At 55.9% G+C, this 24,562-nt stretch overlaps 3 protein-coding genes across 14 annotated transcripts in view; 2 read left to right on the top strand and 1 right to left on the bottom strand.

Moving 5' to 3' along the window:
* Nucleotides 1-13,684, bottom strand: part of Ppp6r2 (protein phosphatase 6 regulatory subunit 2) — a 79,685-nt gene extending 66,001 nt beyond the window's left edge. For 8 of the 9 annotated variants that reach the window (XM_090328948.1, XM_090328958.1, XM_090328955.1 and 5 more), the window contains exon 1: nt 7,383-7,572. The gene's annotated coding sequence lies outside the window, so the exon portion shown is untranslated. Of the gene's footprint in view, nt 1-7,382; nt 7,573-7,960; nt 8,185-13,485 lie in introns of those variants that run through there. The other variant, XM_090328949.1, reaches the window with a different exon arrangement.
* On the top strand, nt 9,761-19,437 carry Dennd6b (DENN domain containing 6B). Of its 4 annotated transcripts, none has more exons than XR_016534642.1 (20): nt 9,761-9,982; nt 13,091-13,129; nt 13,204-13,246; nt 13,854-13,966; nt 14,522-14,602; nt 15,184-15,289; nt 15,382-15,461; nt 15,548-15,610; nt 15,846-15,901; nt 16,568-16,690; nt 16,768-16,863; nt 16,951-17,045; nt 17,182-17,247; nt 17,572-17,636; nt 17,709-17,798; nt 17,910-17,963; nt 18,335-18,444; nt 18,539-18,628; nt 19,001-19,075; nt 19,160-19,248. XR_016534642.1 is itself a non-coding variant. In XM_090328961.1 (20 exons), exons 1-20 carry the CDS (start codon nt 9,806-9,808, stop codon nt 19,280-19,282), a joined length of 1,758 nt encoding a protein of 585 aa, XP_090185087.1. In that variant the 5' UTR covers nt 9,761-9,805; the 3' UTR covers nt 19,283-19,437. The 4 variants fall into 4 exon arrangements, 3 of the variants coding, with proteins under 3 accessions (XP_090185087.1, XP_090185089.1, XP_090185088.1); XM_090328961.1 differs by having other exon boundaries at nt 18,526-18,628; nt 19,160-19,437; XM_090328963.1 differs by having other exon boundaries at nt 15,548-15,742; nt 18,526-18,628; nt 19,160-19,437.
* Nucleotides 19,438-22,975: 3,538 nt separating this feature from the next.
* The window catches only part of Plxnb2 (plexin B2), a 29,717-nt gene continuing 28,130 nt past the window's right edge, over nt 22,976-24,562 (top strand). The window contains exon 1 of the mRNA XM_090328944.1: nt 22,976-23,058. The gene's annotated coding sequence lies outside the window, so the exon portion shown is untranslated. The remainder of the gene's footprint in view (nt 23,059-24,562) is intronic.

The following is a 24,562-nucleotide window of genomic DNA, read 5'->3' as shown; positions in this document are numbered from 1 at the left end:
AATGTATAGTTCCTATATCCCAAGGTTACTGTTAGGATTAAATAAAATATTTACAGCAATGGAACATAATAAATGTTCAATACATTCTTCACCCCGTGTGTGTTAGTTTAGTAAACAGTCATTTCCAAGGCTTTAAACATTATCTCCATGCTCACAATTGTACTATTGTACTCCTGGGCTCCTGAGTTGTCTGGGTTTTGTTGTTGTTTTCATTCCTTTGTTTGTTGCCAGTCCTGGGATTGAGTTCAGGGTTTGAGTACCATTCTTGGACTTTCCTCAAAGCCAGAGCTCTACCACTTGAACCACAGCACCACGTCCAGCTTTTTCTATGTATGTGGTACGGAGGAATCGAACCCCGGCCTCCATGCATGCTTGGCAAGCACTCTACCACTAGGCCAAACTCTGGCCCTCCAGATTCTTCTCTAAATTAATACCTCCTAATAACATTTGGACTTCTTTCACTTTTTCCACTACACTCTCCCAAAAGAAAGCTTTGCTTTCTCTCCCTCAACCTACTACTACCCCAATCCAGCATCAATAAACAGTGCCACTACCACCCATTTGTTCCATCAAAAACCCTAGAAAGGCTGGAAGTTTGGCCTAGTGATGGAGTGCTTGCCTAGCATGCAGGAAGACCTGGGTTCGATTCCACATACATAGAAAAAGCCGGAAATGGTGCTGTGGCTCAAATGGTAGAGTTCTGGCCTTGAGAAATCCCTAAGACAGTGCTCAGGCCGAGTGCAAGCCCCAGGACTGGTAAAAAACAAAACAAAAACCTAGGAAATTGGTCTAAGAACATGGTTCAAATGCAGTACCTATCCAGCAAGGGCAAGCTATTGAGCTGAAATTATAATACTACTAACAACAGTAATACTAATAATAAACAAAACCCACAAATTTAAATAAATCATGCTGTGTTCCCTCATTCACTCATACATCTCTTCTAATATATTAAGTTTCAATATCCTCCAAAATAAACTGAGGTTTAAACCACAATTACACCCCCTTCCTAGGTTTGACAAATGTCATATGATCATGACATTCCCCAACTCAAGTCTCCAGCCCATGTTTCCTCCAAATTCAAAACTCACGACCCAACTCCTCACCAACAGTTATAAGGTACAACTTGATGGAAAGACCAACTCTTCAACCTAAAGAATCTATCATCTCTACCCGCCCCCTCGTTTACTCTGACTACAGCAGTCTCATCTTGGCTCCTGGAAAAGAACCCAGCCAAGGGCCTCTGCACCTGCTGTTCACTTCCTGAGAGAATCTGAACCTCCAATCTTTTTTTTTTTTTTTCTGGTCATGGGGTAAGTGACTGGTGATATCTGGAACAGTGATAAAAGTCATGAAAAGAAAGGAGCGATGGAACCAGAGGACAAAAACAAAAGATGATTGGTGGTTAGTCAAAAGGAATGATGAAAGTAGGAACTAAGTGGAAAGTACCTCATACCAACAGGCAGTGGGGTCACTAACGGAGCAGAGCCCTAAAATATCTTTACAGATAAGAATGGAGAGGAACACTAAAAAGGCAATAATAGTCATGGGGCAAGATTGCTCCACCCTCACAGACACAGGAGAGAAAAGAGACCTTGATAGGCAGAGAGGACACTGCAGGAGTCACTGTCAAAAAGGCCACTACAAGCAGAGGGGGGCAGGATTACTGCCAGGGCAATGGGGTACCACTGATTGGTGAGGTGACGGCTAACAGCAGTGATCACTGATGAGTACTGGGGCTGATGGGGATACTGGGGGAGAGGGAGGCTTTTAAAAGGACATGAATATTATCTTTAGGTATCCTGCCAGGCAGTGCAGTGGGAGTCACAGATGGGAAGGGAAATGACCAAGGGAATGCTGACTGATGGAAGGGTACTGCCTCAGGGACTAAGGAGAAGGAGTGAGTGAGTGAATGACGGGGGGGTAGGTGGAGTGGCTGGTTGATTAAGGAGGGTGCTAGCTGATAGAAGCTATGACAGATGGGCCACTGACTAACAGGGTCCCTGGTGGAAGACACTGATTGCAGGGGATGATAGGTGGTCACTGGCAGGGTAGACTGACAGGAGAGCCCGGGCACTGATTGACAGGAAAGCATTGATGGGACACTGACAGAAGGCACCAACAAGGCAGACTGACCGATAGGAGGGCACCAACAGTGCACTACAGATGAGACACGGACAGGAGGTCAGTGATGGGCATGACTGACAGGAGGGCACTGATGAGCACCGAATGACAAGCAATGAATGACGGGCACTGACAGGAGGCCGCTGACTGATGAAGAGCACTGACAGACACTGACTGACAGGCACTGACTGATGGGAGGACACTGACAGGGGAGCACTGACCGATACAATGTGAGAGCACTGACAGCAGGGCACTGACCGACAGGACGACAGTGACAGGAGAGCACACTGACTTACTGACAGGAGGGCACTGACTGACTGACAGGAGGACACTGACTGAAAGGAGAGCACTGACTGACTGACTGACAATGGAGCAATAACAGGAGACCATTGACTGACTGACAGGAAAGCACTGACTGACAAGAGAGCACTGACTGACAGGAGAGCAGTGACAGGAAAGCACTGACTGAATGACAGGAGAGCATTGACAGGAGAGCACTCACTGACTGACAGGAGGGCACTGACAGGAGAGCACTGATGGGACAATAATGACAGGAGAGCAAGGACTGACAGAGCACTGACTAATTGACAGGAGAGCACTGGGTGACAGGAGAGCACTGATGGCACAACACTGACAGGAGAGCACTGACTGACAGGAGAGAACTGATAAGACAGGACAGCACTGAAGGGATGACACTGACTGACAGAAGAGCACTGACAGGAGGGCAGTGACAGACAGGAGAACACTGACTGACTGACAGGAGAGCACTGACTGACAGGAGAGGACTGACTGACTGACTGACAGGAGGGCACTGACTGACTAACAGGAGAACACTGACAGGAGAACACTGACTGACAGGAGAATACTGACTGACTGACAGGACAGCACTGACTGACAGGAGGGCACTGACTGACAGGAGAGCACTAACTGACAGGAGAACACTAACTGACAGGAGAACACTGACTGACAGGAGAATACTGACTGACTGACAGGACAGCACTGACTGACAGGAGGGCACTGACTGACAGGAGAGCACTGACTGACAGGAGGACACTGACAGGAGAACACTGATTGACTGACAGGAGGGCATTGACTGACAGGAGAACACTGACTGACAGGAAAGCACTGATTGACAGGAGAACACTGACTGACAGGAGAATACTGACTGACAGGAGGGCACTGACTGACAGGAGGGCACTGACTGACAGGAGGGTACTGACTGACAGGAGGGTACTGACTGACAGGAGAGCACTGACTGACAGGAGAACACTGCCTGACAGGAGGGCACTGACTGACAGGAGGGTACTGACTGACAGGAGGACAGTGACTGATAGGTGGACACTGACTAATAGGAGGGCACTGACTGACAGGAGAGCACTGACTGACAGGAGAACACTGACTGACAAGAGGGCACTGACTGACAGGAGAGCACTAACTGACAGGAGAGCACTGACTGACAGGAGGACACTGACAGGAGAACACTGATTGACAGGAGGGCATTGACTGACAGGAGAACACTGACTGACAGGAGAGCACTGACTGACAGAATACTGACTGAGGGAAGAACACTGACTGACTGACAGGAGAACACTGACTGATAGGAGGACACTGACTGAATGAATGACAGGAGAACACTGACAGGAGAACACTGACTGACAGAAGACCACTGACTGACAGGAGGACACTGACTGACAGGGGAACACTGACTGACAGGAGAGCACTGACTGACTGAAAGGAGCCCACTGACTGACTGACAGGAGAACACTGACTGACAGGAGGACACTGACTGACTGACAGGAGAGCACTGACTGATAGGAGGGCACTGACTGAATGACTGACAGGAGAGCACTGACTGACAGGAGGACACTGACTGACAGGAGGACACTGACTGACTACAGGAGGACACTGACTGACAGGAGGACACTGACTGACAGGAGAGTACTGACTGACTACAGGAGGACACTGACTGACTACAGGAGGACACTGACTGACAGGAGGACACTGACTGACAGGAGGACACTGACAGGAGAGCACTGACTACAGGAGGACACTGACTGACAGGAGGACACTGACTGACTACAGGAGGACACTGACTGACAGGAGGACACTGACTGACAGGAGGGCACTGACTGACAGGAAGACACTGACTGACAGGAGGACACTGACTGACAGGAGGGCACTGACTGACAGGAGGGCACTGACTGACTACAGGAGGACACTGACTGATAGGACACTGACTGACAGGAGGACACTGACTGACTACAGGAGGACACTGACTGACAGGAGGACACTGACTGACAGGAGGGCACTGACTGACTACAGGAGGACACTGACTGACTACAGGAGGACACTGACTGACAGGAGGGCACTGACTGACAGGAGGACACTGACTGACAGGAGGACACTGACTGACTACAGGAGGACACTGACTGACTGACAGGAGGACACTGACTGACAGGAGGACACTGACTGACAGGAGGACACTGACTGACTACAGGAGGACACTGACTGACTACAGGAGGACACTGACTGACAGGAGGACACTGACTGACAGGAGGGCACTGACTGACTACAGGAGGACACTGACTGACAGGAGGACACTGACTGACAGGAGGACACTGACTGACAGGAGGACAGTGACTGACAGGAGGGCACTGACTGACTACAGGAGGACGCTGACTGACAGGAGGACACTGACTGACAGGAGGGCACTGACTGACTACAGGAGGACACTGACTACAGAAGGACACTGACTGACAGGAGGACACTGACTGACAGGAGAGCACTGACTGACTGGAGGACACTGACTGACAGGAGAGCACTGACTGACTACAGGAGGACACTGACTGACAGGAGGACACTGACTGACTACAGGAGGACACTGACTGACAGGAGGACACTGACTACAGGAGGACACTGATTGACTGACAGGAGGACACTGACAGGAGAGCACTGACTGACTGACAGGAGGACACTGACTGACAGGAGAGCACTGACTGACAGGAGAGCACTGACTGACTACAGGAGGACACTGACTACAGGAGGACACTGACTGACAGGAGAGCACTGACTGACAGGAGGGCACTGACTGACTACAGGAGGACACTGACTGACAGGAGGACACTGACTGACAGGAGGACACTGACAGGAGAACACTGACTACAGGAGGACACTGACTGACAGGATGACACTGACTGACTACAGGAGGACACTGACTGACAGGAGGACACTGACAGGAGAGCACTGACTACAGGAGGACACTGACTGACAGGAGGACACTGACTGACTACAGGAGGACACTGACTGACAGGAGGACACTGACTGACAGGAGGACAATGACTGACTACAGGAGGACACTGACTGACTACAGGAGGACACTGACTGACAGGAGGACACTGACAGGAGAGCACTGACTACAGGAGGACACTGACTGACTACAGGAGGACACTGACTGACAAGAGAGCACTGACTGACAGGAGAGCACTGACTACAGGAGGACACTGACTGACAGGAGGGCACTGACTGACTACAGGAGGGCACTGACTGACAGGAGGACACTGACTGACAGGAGGACACTGACTGACTGACAGGAGGACACTGACTGACAGGAGAGCACTGACTGACTACAGGAGGGCACTGACTGACAGGAGGACACTGACTGACAGGAGGACACTGACTGACTGACAGGAGGACACTGACTGACAGGAGAGCACTGACTGACTACAGGAGGGCACTGACTGACAGGAGGACACTGACTGACTACAGGAGGACACTGACTGACAGGAGGACACTGACAGGAGAGCACTGACTACAGGAGGACACTGACTGACAGGAGGACACTGACTGACTACAGGAGGACACTGACTGACAGGAGGACACTGACTGACAGGAGGACAATGACTGACTACAGGAGGACACTGACTGACTACAGGAGGACACTGACTGACAGGAGGACACTGACAGGAGAGCACTGACTACAGGAGGACACTGACTGACTACAGGAGGACACTGACTGACAAGAGAGCACTGACTGACAGGAGAGCACTGACTACAGGAGGACACTGACTGACAGGAGGGCACTGACTGACTACAGGAGGGCACTGACTGACAGGAGGACACTGACTGACAGGAGGACACTGACTGACTGACAGGAGGACACTGACTGACAGGAGAGCACTGACTGACTACAGGAGGGCACTGACTGACAGGAGGACACTGACTGACAGGAGGACACTGACTGACTGACAGGAGGACACTGACTGACAGGAGAGCACTGACTGACTACAGGAGGGCACTGACTGACAGGAGGACACTGACTGACAGGAGGACACTGACTGACTACAGGAGGACACTGACTGACAGGAGGACACTGACAGGAGAGCACTGACTACAGGAGGACACTGACTGACAGGAGGACACTGACTGACAGGAGGACACTGACAGGAGAGCACTGACTACAGGAGGACACTGACTGACAGGAGGACACTGACTACAGGAGGACACTGACTGACAGGAGGACACTGACTGACAGGAGGGCACTGACTGACTACAGGAGGACACTGACTGACAAGAGAGCACTGACTGACAGGAGAGCACTGACTGACAGGAGGGCACTGACTGACAGGAGGGCACTGCCTGACAGGAGAGCACTGACTGACTACAGGAGGGCACTGACTGACAGGAGGACACTGACTGACTACAGGAGGACACTGACTGACAGGAGAGCACTGACTGACAGGAGAGCACTGACTGACTACAGGAGGACACTGACTGACAGGAGGACACTGACTGACAGGAGAACACTGACTGACTACAGGAGGACACTGACAGGAGGACACTGACTGACAGGAGGACACTGACTGACAGGAGGACACTGACTGACAGGAGAACACTGACTGACTACAGGAGGGCACTGACTGACAGGAGAGCACTGACTGACAGGAGAGCACTGACTGACTACAGGAGGACACTGACAGGAGGACACTGACTGACAGGAGGACACTGACTGACAGGAGAGCACTGACTGACTACAGGAGGACACTGACAGGAGGACACTGACTGACAGGAGGACACTGACTGACAGGAGAACACTGACTGACAGGAGAGCACTGACTACAGGAGGACACTGACAGGAGGACACTGAGGCAGGGCCCAGGCGGGTGGCAGGCGAGGACGCCGGGCACAGGCGGACGAGGGGTGACCGCCGGGCCGTCCCCGGGTCGGGCCTGAGGAAGCTGCCCGTGGGCGGCCGCACTCACCTGCCCCGCGGGCCTGAGGTCGCGGCGGCTCGTTGTTGGCCCAGGCGCGGGCGGAGGCAAAGCCCGAACAGCCTGGGGCGGGCTGCGCGCACATGGGCCCGGCCGCGGGCGCGGAGCCTCGGGACTCAGGCCCGGCCGGCCGGCGGACCGCACCGCCTGGGGGCCGCGGGCGGCGCACGGATCGCTCCAAAATGGCGGCGGCGGCGCGAGCGCGCGCGCACCGAGGGCGGAGCCTCGGCTGGGCTGCGTGCGCGCGGCCCGGGCAGGAGCACGCCGGCGCACGCGCCCGCCTGCACGGGTTTCTCGGTCCTGCACTAGCGGGCGGGGCCGAGCTTCTTGAGTGGACATCCGCGGTCCCGCCCCGCCCCGCCCCGCCCCCGCCCCGAGGCCCCGCCCCCGTGCCCCCCTGCTTCCGGCCTCCTCCTTCGCTGGCAGCCACTACACCTAGCACCGCAGGGCGCCCCCGTGGTCTTTGCAAATCAAATAGGTGCTCCTTTAACTTCAATTAGAATAAATGCAGGGGTTGGGGCGTGGCTCAGGTGGTGAAGCGCTGGGCTGTGAGCGAGAGCGTCACATACCGAATTGGAGTTCCAGGCTCAGGCAGAAACAAAAAGTTCAAATTAATCTCTAAAAGCAGAATTATTTCTGGTAGCAGCATGAATCGTGGAAAACGTTGCGACAAGAAGTGGAAATGCAGTGAATATCTCAGCACCTGTGCCACTCGTCTGCGTATTGCCTCTCAGCTGCAAGCTCACCGGTGATCCTCAGGAAGACGCAATCTGGCCATGGTTGTGGCTAATGACTGTAAACCCAGCAGAGAGAAACACACAGGAGGCTGAGATCTGAGGATCAAGGTTCAAACCCAGCTCGGGCAATACAAACAATACAAAGCCGAGAGACTCTTATCTTCAATTAATCACTAGAACATGGAAGTGGGGCTGTGGCTCAAGGGTAGGTATCCTGGAGCTGAAGAGCTCAAGGAGTTCGAGCCCCAGGAGGCAAGAAAGCAAGCAAGCAAGCCCTAGCAGGCCAGTCGGTGAGACTTTTTTTTTTTGCCAGTCCTGGGCTCAAGCTCAGGGCCTGAGGACTGTCTTTGGATTTTTCTCAAGGATAGAACTCTACCACTTGAGCCTCAGCACCACTTCTGGCTTTTTCTAAGTATGTGGTAACAAGGAATCGAACCCGGGTCTTCGTGCATGCTAGGCAAGCACTCTACCACTAGGCCAAACTCCGGGCCCAAGAGACTCTCTTTTGTGTGTGTGGGTGGGTCAAGGGGCTTGAACTTGGCCTGGGCGTTGTCCCTGAGCTCTTCAGCTCAAGGCTGCAGCCCTACCCCTGAGTCAAGCCCCACTTGGAGATGAGTCTCAGATCCTTTTGTGCCTGGATTGGCTTTGAACCTTGATCCTCAGATCTCAGCCTCCTGAGTAGGTAGGATTACAGGCGTGAGCCACCGCGCCCGGCTTCAGTCTGTGAGACTCTCAACTCCATTAGCCACAGGAATATTGGGAGTGGAGCTCGAGTCGTAGGGCGCTGGCCTTAAGAGGAAAAAGCTCAGGGACAGTGCCCAGATCTTGAATATCAAGCCCCAGCAACACATCAACCAGGTTGTAAGCCAGGCACCCGGAGCTCACGCCTATACTCCTACTGAGATGAGATATACCGCAGTTCAAAGCTAGCCAGGGCAGAAAAGTCTGCACGACTCCGTTTCCAGTTAATAACGGAAAACGGCGCTGGAAGCACAGCTCAAGCAGGCCGAGCAAGCGCTCCGGGTCGCGGCTTTCCAGCCCGGTTCTGGCCCGCGGGGGCTACTGTGTTTCACAGACTTGTCATTGCGTACATTGTTTCACAGGTCACGGCGGCACCCTGGCATCAATGTATCGAACCGCCCACGGCGCGAGCGAGCAGGAAAGGTGCTAAATCAACGCCGCTGCGCGGGCTGGACTAGCCTAGGCCGCGGGACTCCCGACCCAAGCGTGGGGCGCTCGCCGGCCCCGCGGCGCCCCTCGAGACTCCGGGCGCGGAGCTCCGCGAGCCAGCCTCTCCGCAGAGCCGCCCGGGACCAGCAGCGGAGGGAGGCACGCGGCGCTGCCACCGTCTCGCGCAGGACGAACGGAGGGCTCGGCCCCGCTGCCGGCCGCGCAGCTCGCGTCCCAACCCGCGCCCCAGTCCTCCCGCGGAGCCCGGGTCGGCCGCCGCCCGGAAGTCCGCTCGCGGGTTCCGGCTGGCCCCGGCCCGCGCGTGCGCCCTCGGGCTGGCCCCGGCCCGCGCGTGCGCCTTCGGGCTGGCGCGCTCTGCGCAGGCGCGCTCGGCCCCGCCCCGCGCTGGCGCTGCCCCGGCGCCAGGGGGCGTGCGCGGTCGGCCGTCACGCGCTGGACTCGGCGGCGGCGGGCACCCGCGTTCCCCAGCAACGCGCCGCCACCGCGATGGAGGCGCGGAAGAGCGCCGGGCCTCGGCCGGCCGGCGGCGACCCGGGCCCAGGCGGGCCCGCCCTTCCGGACCGCGAAGCGCAGGCTCCGGCGGCGCCCTGGGAGCGCTTTTCCGCCTGGCTGGAGTGCGTGTGCGTCGTCACTTTCGACCTGGAGCTGGGCCAGGCTCTGGAGGTGAGCGGACGCGCCCCGCCCTCCTCCTCTCCCCCCCCCCGCCTCCTCCCCCTCCCCTCCTCCCCCGTCCGCCTCCTCCCCCTCGCCCGCCTCCTCCCCCTTCCCCCCTCCCGCCTCCGCCCCCTCCCCGCCCGCCTCCTCCCCCCTCCCGCTCTCCTCCTCCCGCTCTCCTCCCCCTGCCCTCCCCCTGCCCTCCTCCCCCTTCCCCGCCCTCCTCCCCCTTCTCCTCCCCACCCCTCCCCTCTCCTCCCTGCCCTCCTCCCCCCTCCCCGGCCCTCCTCCTCCCCGCCCTCCTCCCCCCTCCCCACCCACCTCCTCCCCGGCGCCCCCCTGGCGCTTTCCTCCCCTGCTTCCTCGAGGCCTTCCTTCCCACCGCCCTCGGCTCTCCAGCTCTCCAGCTGGTCTTTCTCCAGTTGTGTCTGACCAGCGTGGAATCATTGGTATCCTATCTCTCTCTTTCCCTCCCTCCCTCCCTCTCTCCCTCTCCCTCCCCCTCTTCCTCTCCCCCTCTTCCTCCCCATCTCCCTCTCCCCCTGTTCCTCCCCATCTACCTCTCTCCCTCTTCCTCCCCCTCTCCCTCCCCCTCCCCCTCTCCCCTCCCTGTTGGTTGTGAGGCTTGAACTCGGGGCCTGGGTGCTGTCCATGAGCCTTTTTATTTTCAGCTCGCGTTCTGTCCCTTGAGCCGCAGCGGCCACTTTGGGTTTTTGAGTAGGTGGTTGGAGATGAGTCTCATGGGAGCTTTTCTTTTGAACCTCCAGCCTCAGATCTCAGCCTCGGGAATAGCTAGGAGTACAGGAGTGAGCCCTCGGGGCCTCCAGGTTGGGTTTGGTTTTTCCTTTCTCGGGGCTTGACCTTAGGTCCTGGACACTCACTGTCCTTGAGCTTTTCTACCGCTTGAGCCACAGCACCACTTCCAGCTCTTTCTGTGTTTGTGGTACCGGTTGAACCCAAGGCTTTGTGCATGGTAGGCAGGCAGTGTACCGCTAGGCCACCCTCCCAGCCCTCATTTGACATTTTCATAAACCTTTGCTAATGCTGGACTGAAAATAAAAGATAGCTGGATTTTCATGTTATCTTCCAAATTCAGTCTGCCACCATAGTACAAATCAAAAATCTCTGGAACACAGTAGGAACATGAGAGGAGAGAAGACATGGGGATAGCAGGATGCCATGAAACCCAGAGATTACCAGGCCACACCGTAAAGACTACTACTGTCTAGAAATACCCTTTTCTGGGCAAAAGTCACCGTGTCTGTCTTACTCATGGATAACTGAGTGGCCAGAAACAGTGACCTATACAGAGTGTCTCAAGTGAGAAAGAATAAGACCTTATGGCAAAAAAGCCAACGAGAATGGAAGACACTGAGGCACAAGAAAACTGAAGTTATTTCTCACTCAATCCAGAGGCTTACATGCTAATCTTCTCTGGAGACACCTCTACATATGCCCAGAAGTAGTGCTTTACTAGTTTCCTACACACTCCTTAATCTAGTCAGGCTCATACTTAAATTTAACCATACCTCCCTTTGCTGGTATGCCTTACAAATGTGTTTTTGCATGTTCTACGAATATACTTGGGAGGATTTGTTGCCTGCCAGATAATGAAAAGCAGAATAAGGAACCAGAAAATAATCTGTGTGTGTGTGTGTGTGTGTGTGTGTGTGTGTGTGTTGTGTGTGCTGTTACTGGGGTTACTGGGCTTAGGGCCTGGGCTTTTTCACTCAATGATGACCCTCTATCACTCGAGCCACGAGTCTACTTCTGGCGTTTTGATGGCTATTTGGAGATAAGAGTCGTGCAGACATTTCTCCTTGGATCTCAGCCTTCTGAGTAACTATTGCAGGTGTGAACCACCAATACCCAGCTAAGTCACTGCCTTGAAGAGGCTTAGCATGCAGCTGAAGAGATGAAAAAAAGACTCAGTGGCCAGCCTAAGCCAAAGACTCTTCATCCAGGGCATAATGGTTCAACCTTTCTTGAGTGTTCTGCTACTCCAGAAAGCTTGTTTCAGCCTGGCAGAACCCTTACCATAGACAATCAGACAGTGAGAAGGAAAGCCTCCACTAGGTTCTAGGCACCACCACTTCTTGGAAGAGCCAGGCTAGGAGATTCTAGGCCCACTGTCTGTTCAGCATCCTGTAGGGAAATCTATTAAGGCCACTTGCTAGTATAATTACTGAGCCTGGGTTTTAGCTGTGCCGGCCCAGCATGGCCAGATCCTACAGCACTGAAGCTGCTATTTTAGAATACGTGCTAAGTTATGTGTTTAAGCTAACTGTAAATTCCCCAGGGCTAGAGTGTCTGTCCAGTTATCATTCACAGGTGTGGTACAGACCCTGGATGGGAAGGAAAGAGGAGAGATGAGGATAATTAACAAGGGCAAGTTGAGAGGGCCTGCCAAGAAGCTGCTCTTGTGTGGCAAAGATGTGAAGACACTCTGGCCAGAGAGGGAGTGAGGGAGGTGGGTATTAGCAGGTGGTCTCTATGACCACTCCAGGCGATGAGCTCTGAGACTGCCCCTCTGATGCCATGGAGAACTAAAATACTTCTTGGGCTGGTAGAGGCAAGGATGATCCAGATTGGCCACAGACTGAGAGGTGGCAAGATTTGACCAGGTAGCCATGTGTGAAAGGAGCTGAGGCACCCACCCAGTTGTACCACCTCCTTCTGAGATGGGCCCCTGCAACAAAGGAGTGAAAAGAGATGATCCCTAAGGAATAAGAAGCTGGGCACGGTGGCTCACGCCTGTAAGCCTAGCTATTCAGGAGGCTGAGATCTGAGGACTGTGGTTCAAAGCCAGTCTGGGCACTAAAGGCTGGGAGATGCTTATCTCCAATTAACCACTAGAAAATGGGAAGTGGGGTTGTGGTTCCAGGGATAGGGTGGTACCCTTGAGCTGAAGAGCTCAGGGGCAGCACCCAGGCCTAGAGTTCAAGCCCCATGACCCACAAAAAAAGAAAAAGGGAACAAGAGAGTGGAATGTAGAGAAAAGAGGGTGCCGGATGGGCCAGGAAGAGGATAGCACCTTTGGCCCCTGCTTACTCACCTCCCCAGAGGTACTGCATCAGGAACATGCAGTGTCACTGAGCACTTTGTCTTCTCTTGCAGCTGGTGTACCCAAGTGACTTCCAGCTCACTGACAAGGAGGTAGGTCCTGGCCGTCTTGGGAGTGGATGTACTCCGGGAGTGGGCTGACCCTCACTGGGCTCTGTATATTTCAGAAAAGCAGCATTTGCTACCTGTCCTTTCCTGACTCCCATTCAGGTAAGTGACCCTGCACCTTGTGGCCTGGATGCAGGCTCTGGGACTGGGGGGGGGGGGGGGCGCAAGTGGAGAGGAGATGAAGCCCAGGGTAGCAACATGCATGCCATCATGGGACACAGAGCACTGGTGGGAGCTGTAGCAGAGCAGCCAGCTTCTCCAGAGTCACAGTCTCTGGGCTGAGGAACCAACCATATGGTCTCTTTCTTATTACCATCCTGGCTACCAGGGGCCAGACCTACCTTGCTCCTCCACCTCATGTCTGTTTCCATGTCTGGTCTCCTGTCGCAGGCAAACTGAGCAAGGTTCCCATAGGAAAATTGAAGGTGCTTCTCTGTGTGCTGAGTCCATACTGATGATTCTCAGGTCAGGTTTAGAGGATCAAGACCAGAGTCCATTGGAAAAGAGACCCTCAGGCAGGGATCCCACTGATGGGTATTTATGCCAACAAAGGCTAGATCTATGGAGCACTCTCCCCCTGACCCCCACAATATCAGGAGAGTCTCCCAGCCCTAACAAAAATATGTGATGAGGTTGCCTCCTTCCCAGGCTGCCTCAATGGTGGCAGGGGCTCCTAGCCCTGATGTGTAACAGGGCTGCCTCCTTCCAGGCTGCCTTGGAGATACTCAGTTTAGTTTTCGCATGCGTCAGTGTGGAGGGCAAAGGAGTCCCTGGCATGCCGATGACAGGCACTACAACAGCAAGGCCCCTGTGGCACTGCAGGTGAGTGTTTGGTTACTCCTCTGACCTGCGTCTTCTTCCTTTCTCCCAAGGACCCTCGGCTGGTGTGAGTAGCTCTTTCACACTCCTGTGGCCTGTGTGGCAGGAGAGGTGCTGATCGGGGCCACTCCAGGGTCACCGATGGTTGCCAGCCACGCCACTGCTGGTCCTACAGAGGGGAAATCCATTGTGGGGTCTTGCATATTGTATTTCCTTCGTTGGCTCTCTGACCCCTCCCTAGCTGGATCTACAGGGTGAATGATAAGCAGATGCTCGCAGGGCCTTCCAGGCTCCCGCCCAGGACTCCCATCCCTGTGTCAGTGTGTCAGGACAGGGTTCCTAGTGCGGGGTTGCCCACGTTCCGAGGAAAAGACCCACACATCCAACACTGGGAGGTCCTTCAAGCATTCAGTGAGGACATACTCTCGAGCACAGCAGCAGAGGCTCCTGGGGTTTCTGTATCTCAGGCTTCGGTCTTCAGCAGTCTGTTTCTTGTCCCTCCTGGCCCTGATCCGAGCCAGCTGGCTTGGATGGGGCCTAATACTGCACTCCTTCCAGAGGGAGCCAGCACACTACCTTGGCTACGTGTACTTCAGGCAGGTGAAGGATAGCTCTGTGAAGAGGGGCTACTTCCAGAAGGTGAGGTGCCTGCCAGCCACTGTTGGGTGGTGTTATGAAGTGGGAACTGGCAGGCCTCCGACGGTGGGGCTGGCTAGGAGTCCTCTGTGGTCTTCTCGGGCAGCAGATCTGGGGCAGAGCCACTTCCACAGCACTTCTCACAGTCCCTTCCATGTGTCGCTTAGCACTCAAGAGCCATCCCTTCCTACACCTAGAACAGCCCTCCTCCTCACTGCTCCGTGGCCTCTCAAACTATCCGAATTAGGACAATTTCAGTTTGGAACTTAGGCAAGAAGCTGTTTGGCCACTGAGAAGATCATTCCAGAAATCTTGCCTTACATTTCCTTCTGAAAGCCCCAGGTCCAGCCCCATCCTGCTGTCATCTGGAAGTTTCCCCCGCATTATGATGCAGGCACCGGGCTTTCCTGTCTCATCATCCTGGAGTTTGAGTTGGCCACTCTGAGGCAGCGGTTCCATGGGGTTGGTGGGATGTGCTGTCCGGGCTAACTCTGTAAGTGTGCCATCAGAGTCACTCTAGGACCCTGAGTGGCAAAGGGTTACAGCTGGAGCTTCCTACTTTAACTGGACTTATGTTACCACAGTCTTTGGTGTTGGTGTCCCGCTTGCCCTTTGTACGGCTGTTCCAGTCCCTGCTAAGCCTGATTGCCCCTGAGTACTTTGAGAAGCTAGCACCCTGCCTGGAAGCAGGTGAGTTGCTGTTCACATGACCATTGAAGTCTCATTATCTCAGCTGTCACCCCGAGTTGTCCTCAGTAGACATCTTTTCTTTGTGTCCACAGTTTGTAATGAAATCGATCAATGGCCAGCCCCTATTCCTGGGCAGACCCTGAATCTACCTGTCATGGGAGTTGTCATCCAGGTGAGAGCCAGCTGAGGAGCCAGCACTACTTGGAAGGTGCTCAGAGACACTCTATTCCCCTAGCAGCTATATTTCTTCCTTCCCAGGTGCACATCCCATCCAAGGTGGACAGTTCAGAATCCAGTCCTCCGAAGCAGTGTGACCAAGAGGTGGGTTCTGGGGGGCAGAGGGATCTGGACTTTGAGTGCTTCTCCTGGGCTGTGTGGTGCCACCCCACCTCTGCAGCCCCAAAGACAGGTAGACAGGAAGGCAGAGCAGCGGACGCATCAGTGGCAGAACCTGTGCTGGGTAGAAGGGAGGGGCAGGGCATGGGTACGGGTGGAAGGATTTCCTCAGGTGCAAACTTCAACCTCCGCCTGGATCTACTCTCCCTCCATCGGACAGAACCTCCTGCCAGCTCCCAGGGTCCTTGCCAGTGTCCATGAACTGGACCTGTTCAGGTAAACACTGTATGGTTTTCAAGCTACTTTGGAGAAGCCGACCAGTTGTCATGTGCATGTGTATGATGCAGAGCGGGGAAGAGCTGACAAACTTGAGTCACTTTTGGGTCATCCCTTTGAGGGACAGTTCTGTAGAAGAGGAAACATGGGCGCAGTATCTTAACTCACAGGGGATGACTACAGTGAGTAGGAAGATTCCAGAGGAGACTTCAAATGGCTGCCTGAGGCTCTCCCTCTCTGCCTCTCTAGGCATCTTCAAGGGAGCCTGGGCCTTGAGTACCCTGTCTCACTGATGGTCCCCGCAAGAGCCAGAGCCATGGTTTGTGGGGAAGCTTGCAGGAGAACAACTAGGGTCTGATGGGAAGCCACTGTAGAAGTTCTAGGGCTGCAGCATTACTGTCAGCCTCTCATAGTCAAGGTCCAGGTGAAAGTCCCCTCTTCCCAGGGCCAGCCCTAGTTTAGGTGATCTGTTGAAGACAGGATAGCTCTGATGACCTTGAGAGACCTTCAAACCACTCTCCTTGCCAGTGTCTTCCAACTGTGCTTTGTGCTCACCAGAGTGCCTGTGCACCTGAGAGCCACGTGCCTACCTGGGGAAAGGAGTAGGAAAGCAGGGCCAGTGCCGGAGGCCTCAGCCCCGCCTGAGAGTTCTCACTGCCGCTGTAGGTGTTTCCGGCCTGTGTTGACCCATGTGCAGACGCTGTGGGAGCTCATGCTTCTTGGGGAGCCCCTCGTGGTTCTGGCACCCTCACCTGACATGTCTTCAGAGCTGGTACTAGCCCTCACGAGGTATGCACTTCTCCATTAGATGATCCTGGCTCGACTGGGCTGCCTCCACTTACTGTTCCCTGCTCCCCATCCCACAGCTGCTTGCAGCCCCTCAAGTTCTGCTGCGACTTCCGCCCCTACTTCACTGTCCATGACAGCGAGTTCAAGGAACTCACAACCCGCACACAGGCCCCGTAAGTGCACGTCCTCCACACCTACCTCCCACACCAACTCCTCAGCCTCTCTCTGCTTCTTCTCTTTCTCTCTCTCTCTCTCTCTAGACCAAACGTGGTCCTGGGAGTCACAAACCCTTTCTTTATCAAAACACTCCAGCACTGGCCCCATGTCCTACGAATTGGGGAGCCCAGGATGTCAGGTGAGGGGTCCAGGTGCTCTTGAAGCCTTCTCTGACTTGGGGTTTTGTGGGGAGGGCCTGAGCCCTAGGACCTCTTAGCCTATGGACATGACCAGAGCTATGGCACTGAGGCCTGGACACTGGGTATGTTTCACAGGGGACCTTCCTAAGCAGATCAAGCTGAAAAAGCCCTCAAGGCTCAAGACCCTGGACACCAAGCCAGGTCTGTGCCCTTCTAAGGCTGAAGCCTTCTCTGCTGTAGGGGAGCCTCTCTTGCACTTGGTGAATCCCCTGGTAGTGACAGCCAGACCTCCTGACCCCTCTTTCCTTCCACTCAGAACCCCCGATCCCTACCCAGGACTAGAGTGGGGACTGTTGTCGTGAGCAGGCACTGTCTTCCAATCTGGAGTTGAGTAGAATGACAGGTCCACGTTCGGCCAAAGGAGTAGAGCTGTAGGCATATTATCTACCTACCCTCACCCATCAGCAGAGCTGCAGGATTGTGGGATGGAGGCCCAGACCTGCTACAGCTCTGCCCTCCTAACAGGCCTTTACACCTCCTACACGGCCCACCTCCACCGGGACAAGGCACTACTCAAACGGCTACTCAAGGTACAGGCTGCTGGGGCCTGGCCCTGGGCGGTGGTGCCATTGGCTGTGCTCACCCTCTGCCACTTCCTGCAGGGGTTTCATAAGAAACGACCTTGGGATGCACAGAGCGCCCTGCTCAGGCAACGCCTCCTGGAGCTCACTCAGAGCTTCATCATTCCCCTGGTGAGGCTTGGCAGGGCACGGTGTCAACAGGGGCCTTGTCGGGAGGGGTCGGTGTCAGCCAAGGCAGGGACAGTGGGCTGAGGCCTGGGCTTGTTCTCGTCCCTGCCCCAGGAGCACTACATGACCAGCCTCATGCCACTGCAGAAGAGCATCACGCCCTGGAAGGTGGAGTCTGTCGGGGTCTGAGAAGGGTAGATTCCCTCCTTATCGCAGAGAAGGGAAGGCCTGGAGCAGATACCCATCCTCACAAAGTGGGGGTGGGGGCGGGGGGCCGTGATGCACTAGCCACAGAGCTCAAGTTCATCCCCGTACTTACCAGGTGTTCCTTATAGGGTAGGGAACAGAAGGGCCACAGATGGGGGTCAGTGCCTTCTATCTGGGTAGAATGTCCAGAGATTTGTCCTGTGAGGGGTGGGGCAGGGATCTTTAGACCCATCCATCCTGGGAGGAAGGCCTCAGCTGGACCAGAGGCAAAGCCTGCGGCCATGTTCCCAAGCACCGGGCCTCACCTAAGACTCCCTGGTCCCCTTCTTAAGAGTCCCCCCCAGATCCGCCCCTTCCGCCAGGATGAATTCCTGCGTAGCCTGGAGCATGCTGGACCCCAGCTCACCTGCATCCTTAAGGGCGACTGGCTAGGCCTCTACAGGTGGGAAGACGGCGGGTGTGGACTCCAGGGCTGCCTCCTTGTCCTACTGGATCAACTGCAGCCGCCTCTTACTACTTACAGGCGGTTTTTTAAGTCACCCCATTTTGATGGCTGGTACCGGCAGCGACACAAAGAGATGGCTCAGAAGCTGGAAGCCCTGCATCTGGAGGCAATTTGTGAGGCGGTGAGGGAGAGCAAGAGGGGGATGGGCACTGGTTGAGGGTAGGGAGGGTGTCTGAGGAGAAGCTAAAATGTCCCCAGAAAACCATAAATACTGTGGCTTGTGCTCATAACCCTAGCTACTGAGGAGGCTGAGATCAGAAGGATTATGGTTGGAAGCCCTCCTGGGTAAATAACTGTGAAACTATGGGGCATGCTGGTATGCGCATGTCATTCTAGCTACTCAGGATGTTTAAACAGGAGGCTCATCCTCCAGGCCAACCCAGCCAAAAAACAAGACCTGACTTGAAAATGATCAGGATGGGCGGGGGCGACGGACATGATTGAAGTGTTAGAGTACCTGCCCACTATTGCCCCCTCACACTTTCCTCTGCAGAACCTTGAGGCCTGGATGAAGGACAAGTCTGAGGTGGAGGTTGTGGACCTAGTTTTGAAACTTCGGGAGAAGCTGGTGAGAGGCCTCCCTGCCCTGCCCAACCACCACTCCCCTGTTCCCTCCCTAGCACACTGCCTCTGATGGCCATTGCCCCTCCAGGTACGGGCACAATGTCACCAGCTCCCTGTGAAGGAGGTAACACTGCAGCGGGCACAGCTGTACATCAAGACTGTCATCTGCTCCCTGCCCAAGGACCTACAGACTGTCCTGTGCCCTCCCTAGGGAGTGATCACAGGGACAGGAGCTGGCCAGGCCTCCCTGTCCTTTGTGGGTAGGCTTTTGCCAAGTGCAAGCCTCATCCTTGGCTCCCTAACTGGGCTGTGGGCCCCTCCCAGCACCACCTTTGTCCTGGCAGTAAACATGACATTCGGAACACAGCCTGTTCCCTGACTGTGGGGAAATTCTGTACTGGCAGAGCTTGACCACGCTGGGCCTTCCATTCCTTTCACTGCCATAGCCCTGGGGATAGAGGTGGGCTGGGAGCCTTCTGTGATGTGGGCACACTCAGCATGCCCCTGTTGGCGTCCATCTGTCTCCACATCACCCCTGCGGTTTGATGTGCCCTTTAGCTTACATGCTTCCAGGTCTGGTCTTTCTCCTTCCCCATCCCAGCCTAGTTTAAGAACAAGAGAAAAATTTTTTTCACAGCCAGTCAGGAGGGCACAGGCTACCTGGTAAGGACCTCAGTCCACACTGCACTGTTTGCTAGGGTAGGTGTGGTGCCTGGCACTTCTGCTCGGTGAGCAGGCTCGGCCTGTCTGGCTGTGGGGGAAGGGCTCCTGCAGGGTTCTGATCCTTTCCTGGAACACCCCACTAGACACCAGATGCATTCATTCAGGACAAGGGGTATATACCAGCTGTCTCTCCTCCCCTTACCTATCTCCCCCCCCCCAACCTGAGGGGTTTTATGGTCTAACTTAAATCTCGTCTCCCTGGCTCCTATTGACTCCTTGCAAATGATCAAATCCTGGGTAAGGTCCCTCTGATATGTGCCACTTCCAGATATATGCTCATGCAGTGCTCCAGGCCTGGCCCCATGAGATTCAGTGTTGTCACTGTACAGCCCTAGGTGGGGGCACTGTCTAGACCTCTGGGGGCTATGTATTTGAGGTGTGGGCCCAGAACTGCAGGCAGGCCAGCTAAGTATGATGTGCTGTGAACTTGTGGGTAGGTCTCCTGACCACTTAGACCCTCCAACTCCTGAGTGACTAGACCCTGCTACAGCTGGGGCAGAGTGGTGGGTGCTGCAGACTAAGCTCTGTGCCCTGTTGGTGTCTAAAAGAGTTGCTGGCAAAGCAGTCTGATGAAGGGCTGTGCTTCTGAAGCCTCCAGGCAGCACTGCTATACCTGTGCTGGTTCCTTGGCCCCTTTGGATGGTAAACTCAAGTGAGGAGAGGTAGAGTGAATACTGCCTGACTTTCCAGGCCTTGATGAGTCTCCTTGACGCAGTGAGGGTGCTAGTCCAGTGTTCTTATAACTTGATGATTTGTTCCCACCCCTGACTTTGGCCTACGTCAGCTTGTTGCTGTGCCCATTTTGCAGTGAGGAAACCAAGGCAAAGGAAGAGTGAGGGAGGCACTTGAGCTAGATCAGTCCAGCGCTGTGTCCAAGGATGTGTCTGTAGGTAGACACAGGTGGAGGTGGAAGCCCAGCTCCAGGCAGCGTGACCATCTGGCTCAGAAGTGTCCTCCTCTCCACCAAGGGCCTTATCTTTAAAGGGTCTGTAGAGATGTGGCATCTTTTTTTTTTTTTTTTTTTTTTTTTTTTTTGCCAGTCCTGGGCTTGAGCTCAGGGCCTGAGCACTGTCCTTGGACTTTCTCAAGGCTAGAGCTCTACCACTTGAGCCTCAGCACCACTCCCGGCTTTTTTCTATGTATGTGGCACCAAGGAATCGAACCCGGGTCTTCGTGCATGCTAGGCAAGCACTTTAACCACTAGGCCAAACTCCCGCCCCCCCCCCTTTTTTTTTTCACTCATAGTTGGCACTCAGCCGGAACACTTGGGGCTACAGGCATGGTGGAGCTCTGGCTTTAGTGTTCCCAGCCTGAGGTAGTGTGATGCTGGCCCTTAGCCCCTGAAGATCTCTACACCAAGGTCACCATTGTGATTCCACCCTTGAAGGGCCTTGAAAGGCGGGAAGCCCTGCGAAGCAGGAACCTTAAGTACCATGGTGTACAGCCAGATCCCTGTAGGCTTCTAGGTTCTGGCAGCTGGCCATCCTCAGGACACTACAGTGGGGTTTGGGACAGTACTCGTACTGGAAGTTAGTACTTCAGAGCACAATCCAAGATGGAAGCATGTTGGAGTACAGGGTCTTTTCCCCTAGAGTTGTGGTCCCTCTTCCTAAGAACCCTCTTCCAAAGAAATTGTCCAAGATGTCAGAATGGCCAAGAGGTCTAAGAACCAAATTCAAGTTCCAACTTTCCAAAGGAATTGTTCAGGCTACTGAGCATAGTACACAGCTGGGGGCCTCCTGTTCCATCTCCTGTTCTCCCAAGATCAGGTCAGCTCTGAGCTGCTAGATCTGTTCTTACTCGTTCAGTTCCCTCCCCCATCTCCTGCACTGGGTCTCCTAGGAAGGGAGGAAGAGGCTCCTGGAACTAGGGGCCCCCATGAACAGGACACCTGGGTGAACAGAAGCTAAGTAGTGGCTGCTGTGGTCACTGAGGCTCTCAGAAGGGCAGGGCTTCCAGCCGGAGAGGTTGACAAGGGCTGTGAACAGTCATCAGGGAGTCAGGGAGGGCTGAGTGGAGGTCATGAGGTCACCCTCCAGCTTCCTGCTTTCTGTTTTCAGAGGCCTTCACATTAGGATAGTGGCCTTTCCACATCTGTGGTATTAACATGTTCTTGTATGACACAAGACCATAGGAGTCTCACGGCCTCTCCTGCCCAGCCTGGCTTTGAACCATGGCCCTCAAATCCTTGACTAGCTAGTACTTACAGGCTGGAGCCGCCAGCACCTGGCTCTTCATAACTTTTTAAAGCTCAGTAACTTTGGAGTCTTCCTCAGGGGTGGCAAAGGGGATTCAAGGGGACAAAAGATGTGGACTCAGGGAGCCCTGGCCACTAGGGTGGGGGAGGCAGACAAATGGAAGATGTGCCTTAGTTCACCTACTGGAGCAGGTCTCCAGAGTGAGGAGAGTAGAGGAAGAAACACAAGTAGACCATCTGCAGAAGAGGGCCAGGATAAGGAGGAGGCAGACTTCCCAGGGGGACAGGCTAAACCCTGCCCCTGCCAACTTGTTGGTGGCGAAGGCCGCCGGAGCTACCCTGGCTTCTCTGGCACCTCTCTTCACAGCTAGGCAATCAGGACAGGCTGGCAGGCTGGGAGGCGGGCGAGTGGACTCTGCGGGGCTGGAGGGCTGAGCGTTGGACCAGGGGAGCAGGAGGGAGGGCAAGCAGGCTGCGGGAGCGGTCAGGGGATTCCCAGGTGCCTTCTTTCCTTGGGAAGTAGTGTCGCCGGCGTTCCCGGGGGAGTCAAGGTCCAGCGGCACCTCCCCACCCCCGCCCCGGAAATGGCAAGGGTGGCAAGCCAGTTTCCAGCGGAGGGAAGGTGGCTCCTCCCCCCGCCTCGGAGAGCCCAGCGCGGCCACCCTCCAGGGCCCGAGCTGCGGGCTCCCCTGCTGATCCTGCGCGGTGCCCAGGTGGAAGCGGCTCCAGCTGTGCGGGGCGCCCGAGGGCAGCGCTAGGGCGGGCCGGGCTTCGCCGGGTGTCGACCCCCGGCCACGCAGGGCGCGCGAGCGGCCGCGGGGCTCCCGGGAAGGGGCTTCGCCGGGGCCCGCCCTCTCCCGCGCCCCTCCCCTGCGCCCCTCCCCGCCCTCGCCGTCCCCCTCCTCCCGCCCTCCCTCTCCCCCGGCGGGGGCGGGGCCCGCCGCTCGGCTCCCGCGCTCCGGCCCCTCCTTGGCCACACAAAGGCCTGTCTCCATGGCAGCGGCGCGGGCCGCTGCGCTGCGCGGAGCGGGGCCGGGCGCCATCGAGCCTCGGCGGCCGACAAGCAGGTACGGCACTCGGGGACTGGGCCTGCGGGGCGCGTGGCAGGGGGCTGGGGTCGCCGTCTGCGCCGCCTGGCCTGGGCCTGCCGCGCCTTGGCGCGGGGTCCTGGGGTAGTTCCGCCGCGCGGAGGGCGGCACGGGCCTGCGCCGCCGTCCGCGGCCGTCGGTCCCTCCGGCGCCGCCGTCCTGGCCGTCGGTGCATCCGGCTGGGCCTGGCCGCCCCCGCCCCCCAGCCTTCGGGTGTCGGCCAAGCCTGGGGGTCTAGAGCTTCGGGGACGGCGGCCTTCCCCTAGGAAGTCGCGTCGGACCTCCTCCGGTCTCCGGCCCCTCCTTTTTGCTCACTCCCCCATCTCGTCTGCGACGAATCAGTGCACCGAGGGGCCGCAGCCCCGGCCGGGCCCGCCACCCCAGGCTCAGCCTGCGCAGACGCCAGGGCTCCCCCAGGGGCCGGGCCCCAGCAGTCCTCCCATCCCCGGGCGCCCGGCGCCGGGCGTGGAGAAGGCCTGGCGCAGCACCTGGTGACCCCGGGCCCGGGGAAGGGGTGCTCAGCGCTGCGGCTCGGCGCCACCTGCGGGCCCTTCACCTCCACATGCTCTCTGGAAGTCTTCCTGGATGGGGGCTTGCAGCCTCCTTTGTGGTCAAGCTGAGCGGTTCTAGCGGGTTGTCTACCCGCTCCAGGGGTCCCTGAGCTCGAAAGTCCCTTAATTTCCTGCCACGTCATTTGACTTCTCTTTCCAGATCTCTGGGAGAGGAAGGAGGGGTCTGCGGCCACTGTGGGGATGGTGGTTAGGGCTTGGGGTAAGGCCAGGCTGCGAGCTAGTAGAACGTTCTGGGGCCTGGGGGCTCTTGAGGCCTTCACTTGTCTAAAGTTAGTTGGTTTGACCCGGAGCGTGGTCTAGGGGTACAGTGCTTGCCTAGCAAGCACAAAGCCCCAGGTTCGATTCCTCGGTATCACATACGCAGGAAAAAACCAGAAGTAGTGCTGTGGCTCAAGTGGTAGAGCGCTAGCCTTGAGAAAACCCAAGCACAGGGCTCAGGCCCTGAGTCCAAGGCCTGGTACTGGCAAAAAATTAAAAAAAAAAAAAAAGTTAGTTGTTCTGAGCACTTTGAAGCTGAACTCTCTCAGAACTGTCTACCTCACTCACACCTTGGAAGTCGGAAGGCCAGACTACCCAGAGGTGGAAGCTGTACAACAGAACCTACTCCCAGACCATGCTCTAAGAAATTACTAGAAAAGACTGAGGGAAAACAGACCTACAGGTCTCTGCCACACCTACCCCTTGTCTCACAGACTTTCCCCTGCCATCTCATAGTAGGAAAATCTGAAGGTCTGGCCCTGGGTTCCTGGCCCTAAGAACTGAGGGAAGTTACTGAGAAAAACAAGGGTTTGGAATGTGAGTCCCCCTCCCCCGCCGGCAGCCTGCCAGGGAGGAATTATTTTGGATTATCCAGCCGTGTCCAGCCACCCTAGGAGGAGGCAGGAGGCAGCCCGTGGGAGAGGGATCCACTT

Source organism: Megascapheus bottae, chromosome 2 (genome assembly GCF_031878675.1).
Source record: "Megascapheus bottae isolate mThoBot1 chromosome 2, mThoBot2.hap1, whole genome shotgun sequence".
In the NCBI taxonomy this organism is placed as follows: Eukaryota; Metazoa; Chordata; class Mammalia; order Rodentia; family Geomyidae; genus Megascapheus; species Megascapheus bottae.
The sequence above is the reverse complement of the archived record's forward strand: the minus strand, read 5'-3'. Positions and strand labels throughout refer to the sequence as shown.

Coding starts and splice junctions, on each gene's coding strand:
- Dennd6b (XM_090328963.1), top strand. CDS start 9,806: ATGGAGGCGCGGAAGAGCGCCGGGCCTCGGCCGGCCGGCGGCGACCCG. Junction 13,130..13,203: donor TCCAGCTCACTGACAAGGAG/GTAGGTCCTGGC, acceptor TGTATATTTCAG/AAAAGCAGCATTTGCTACCT. Junction 17,799..17,909: donor AGAGCTTCATCATTCCCCTG/GTGAGGCTTGGC, acceptor TCCCTGCCCCAG/GAGCACTACATGACCAGCCT.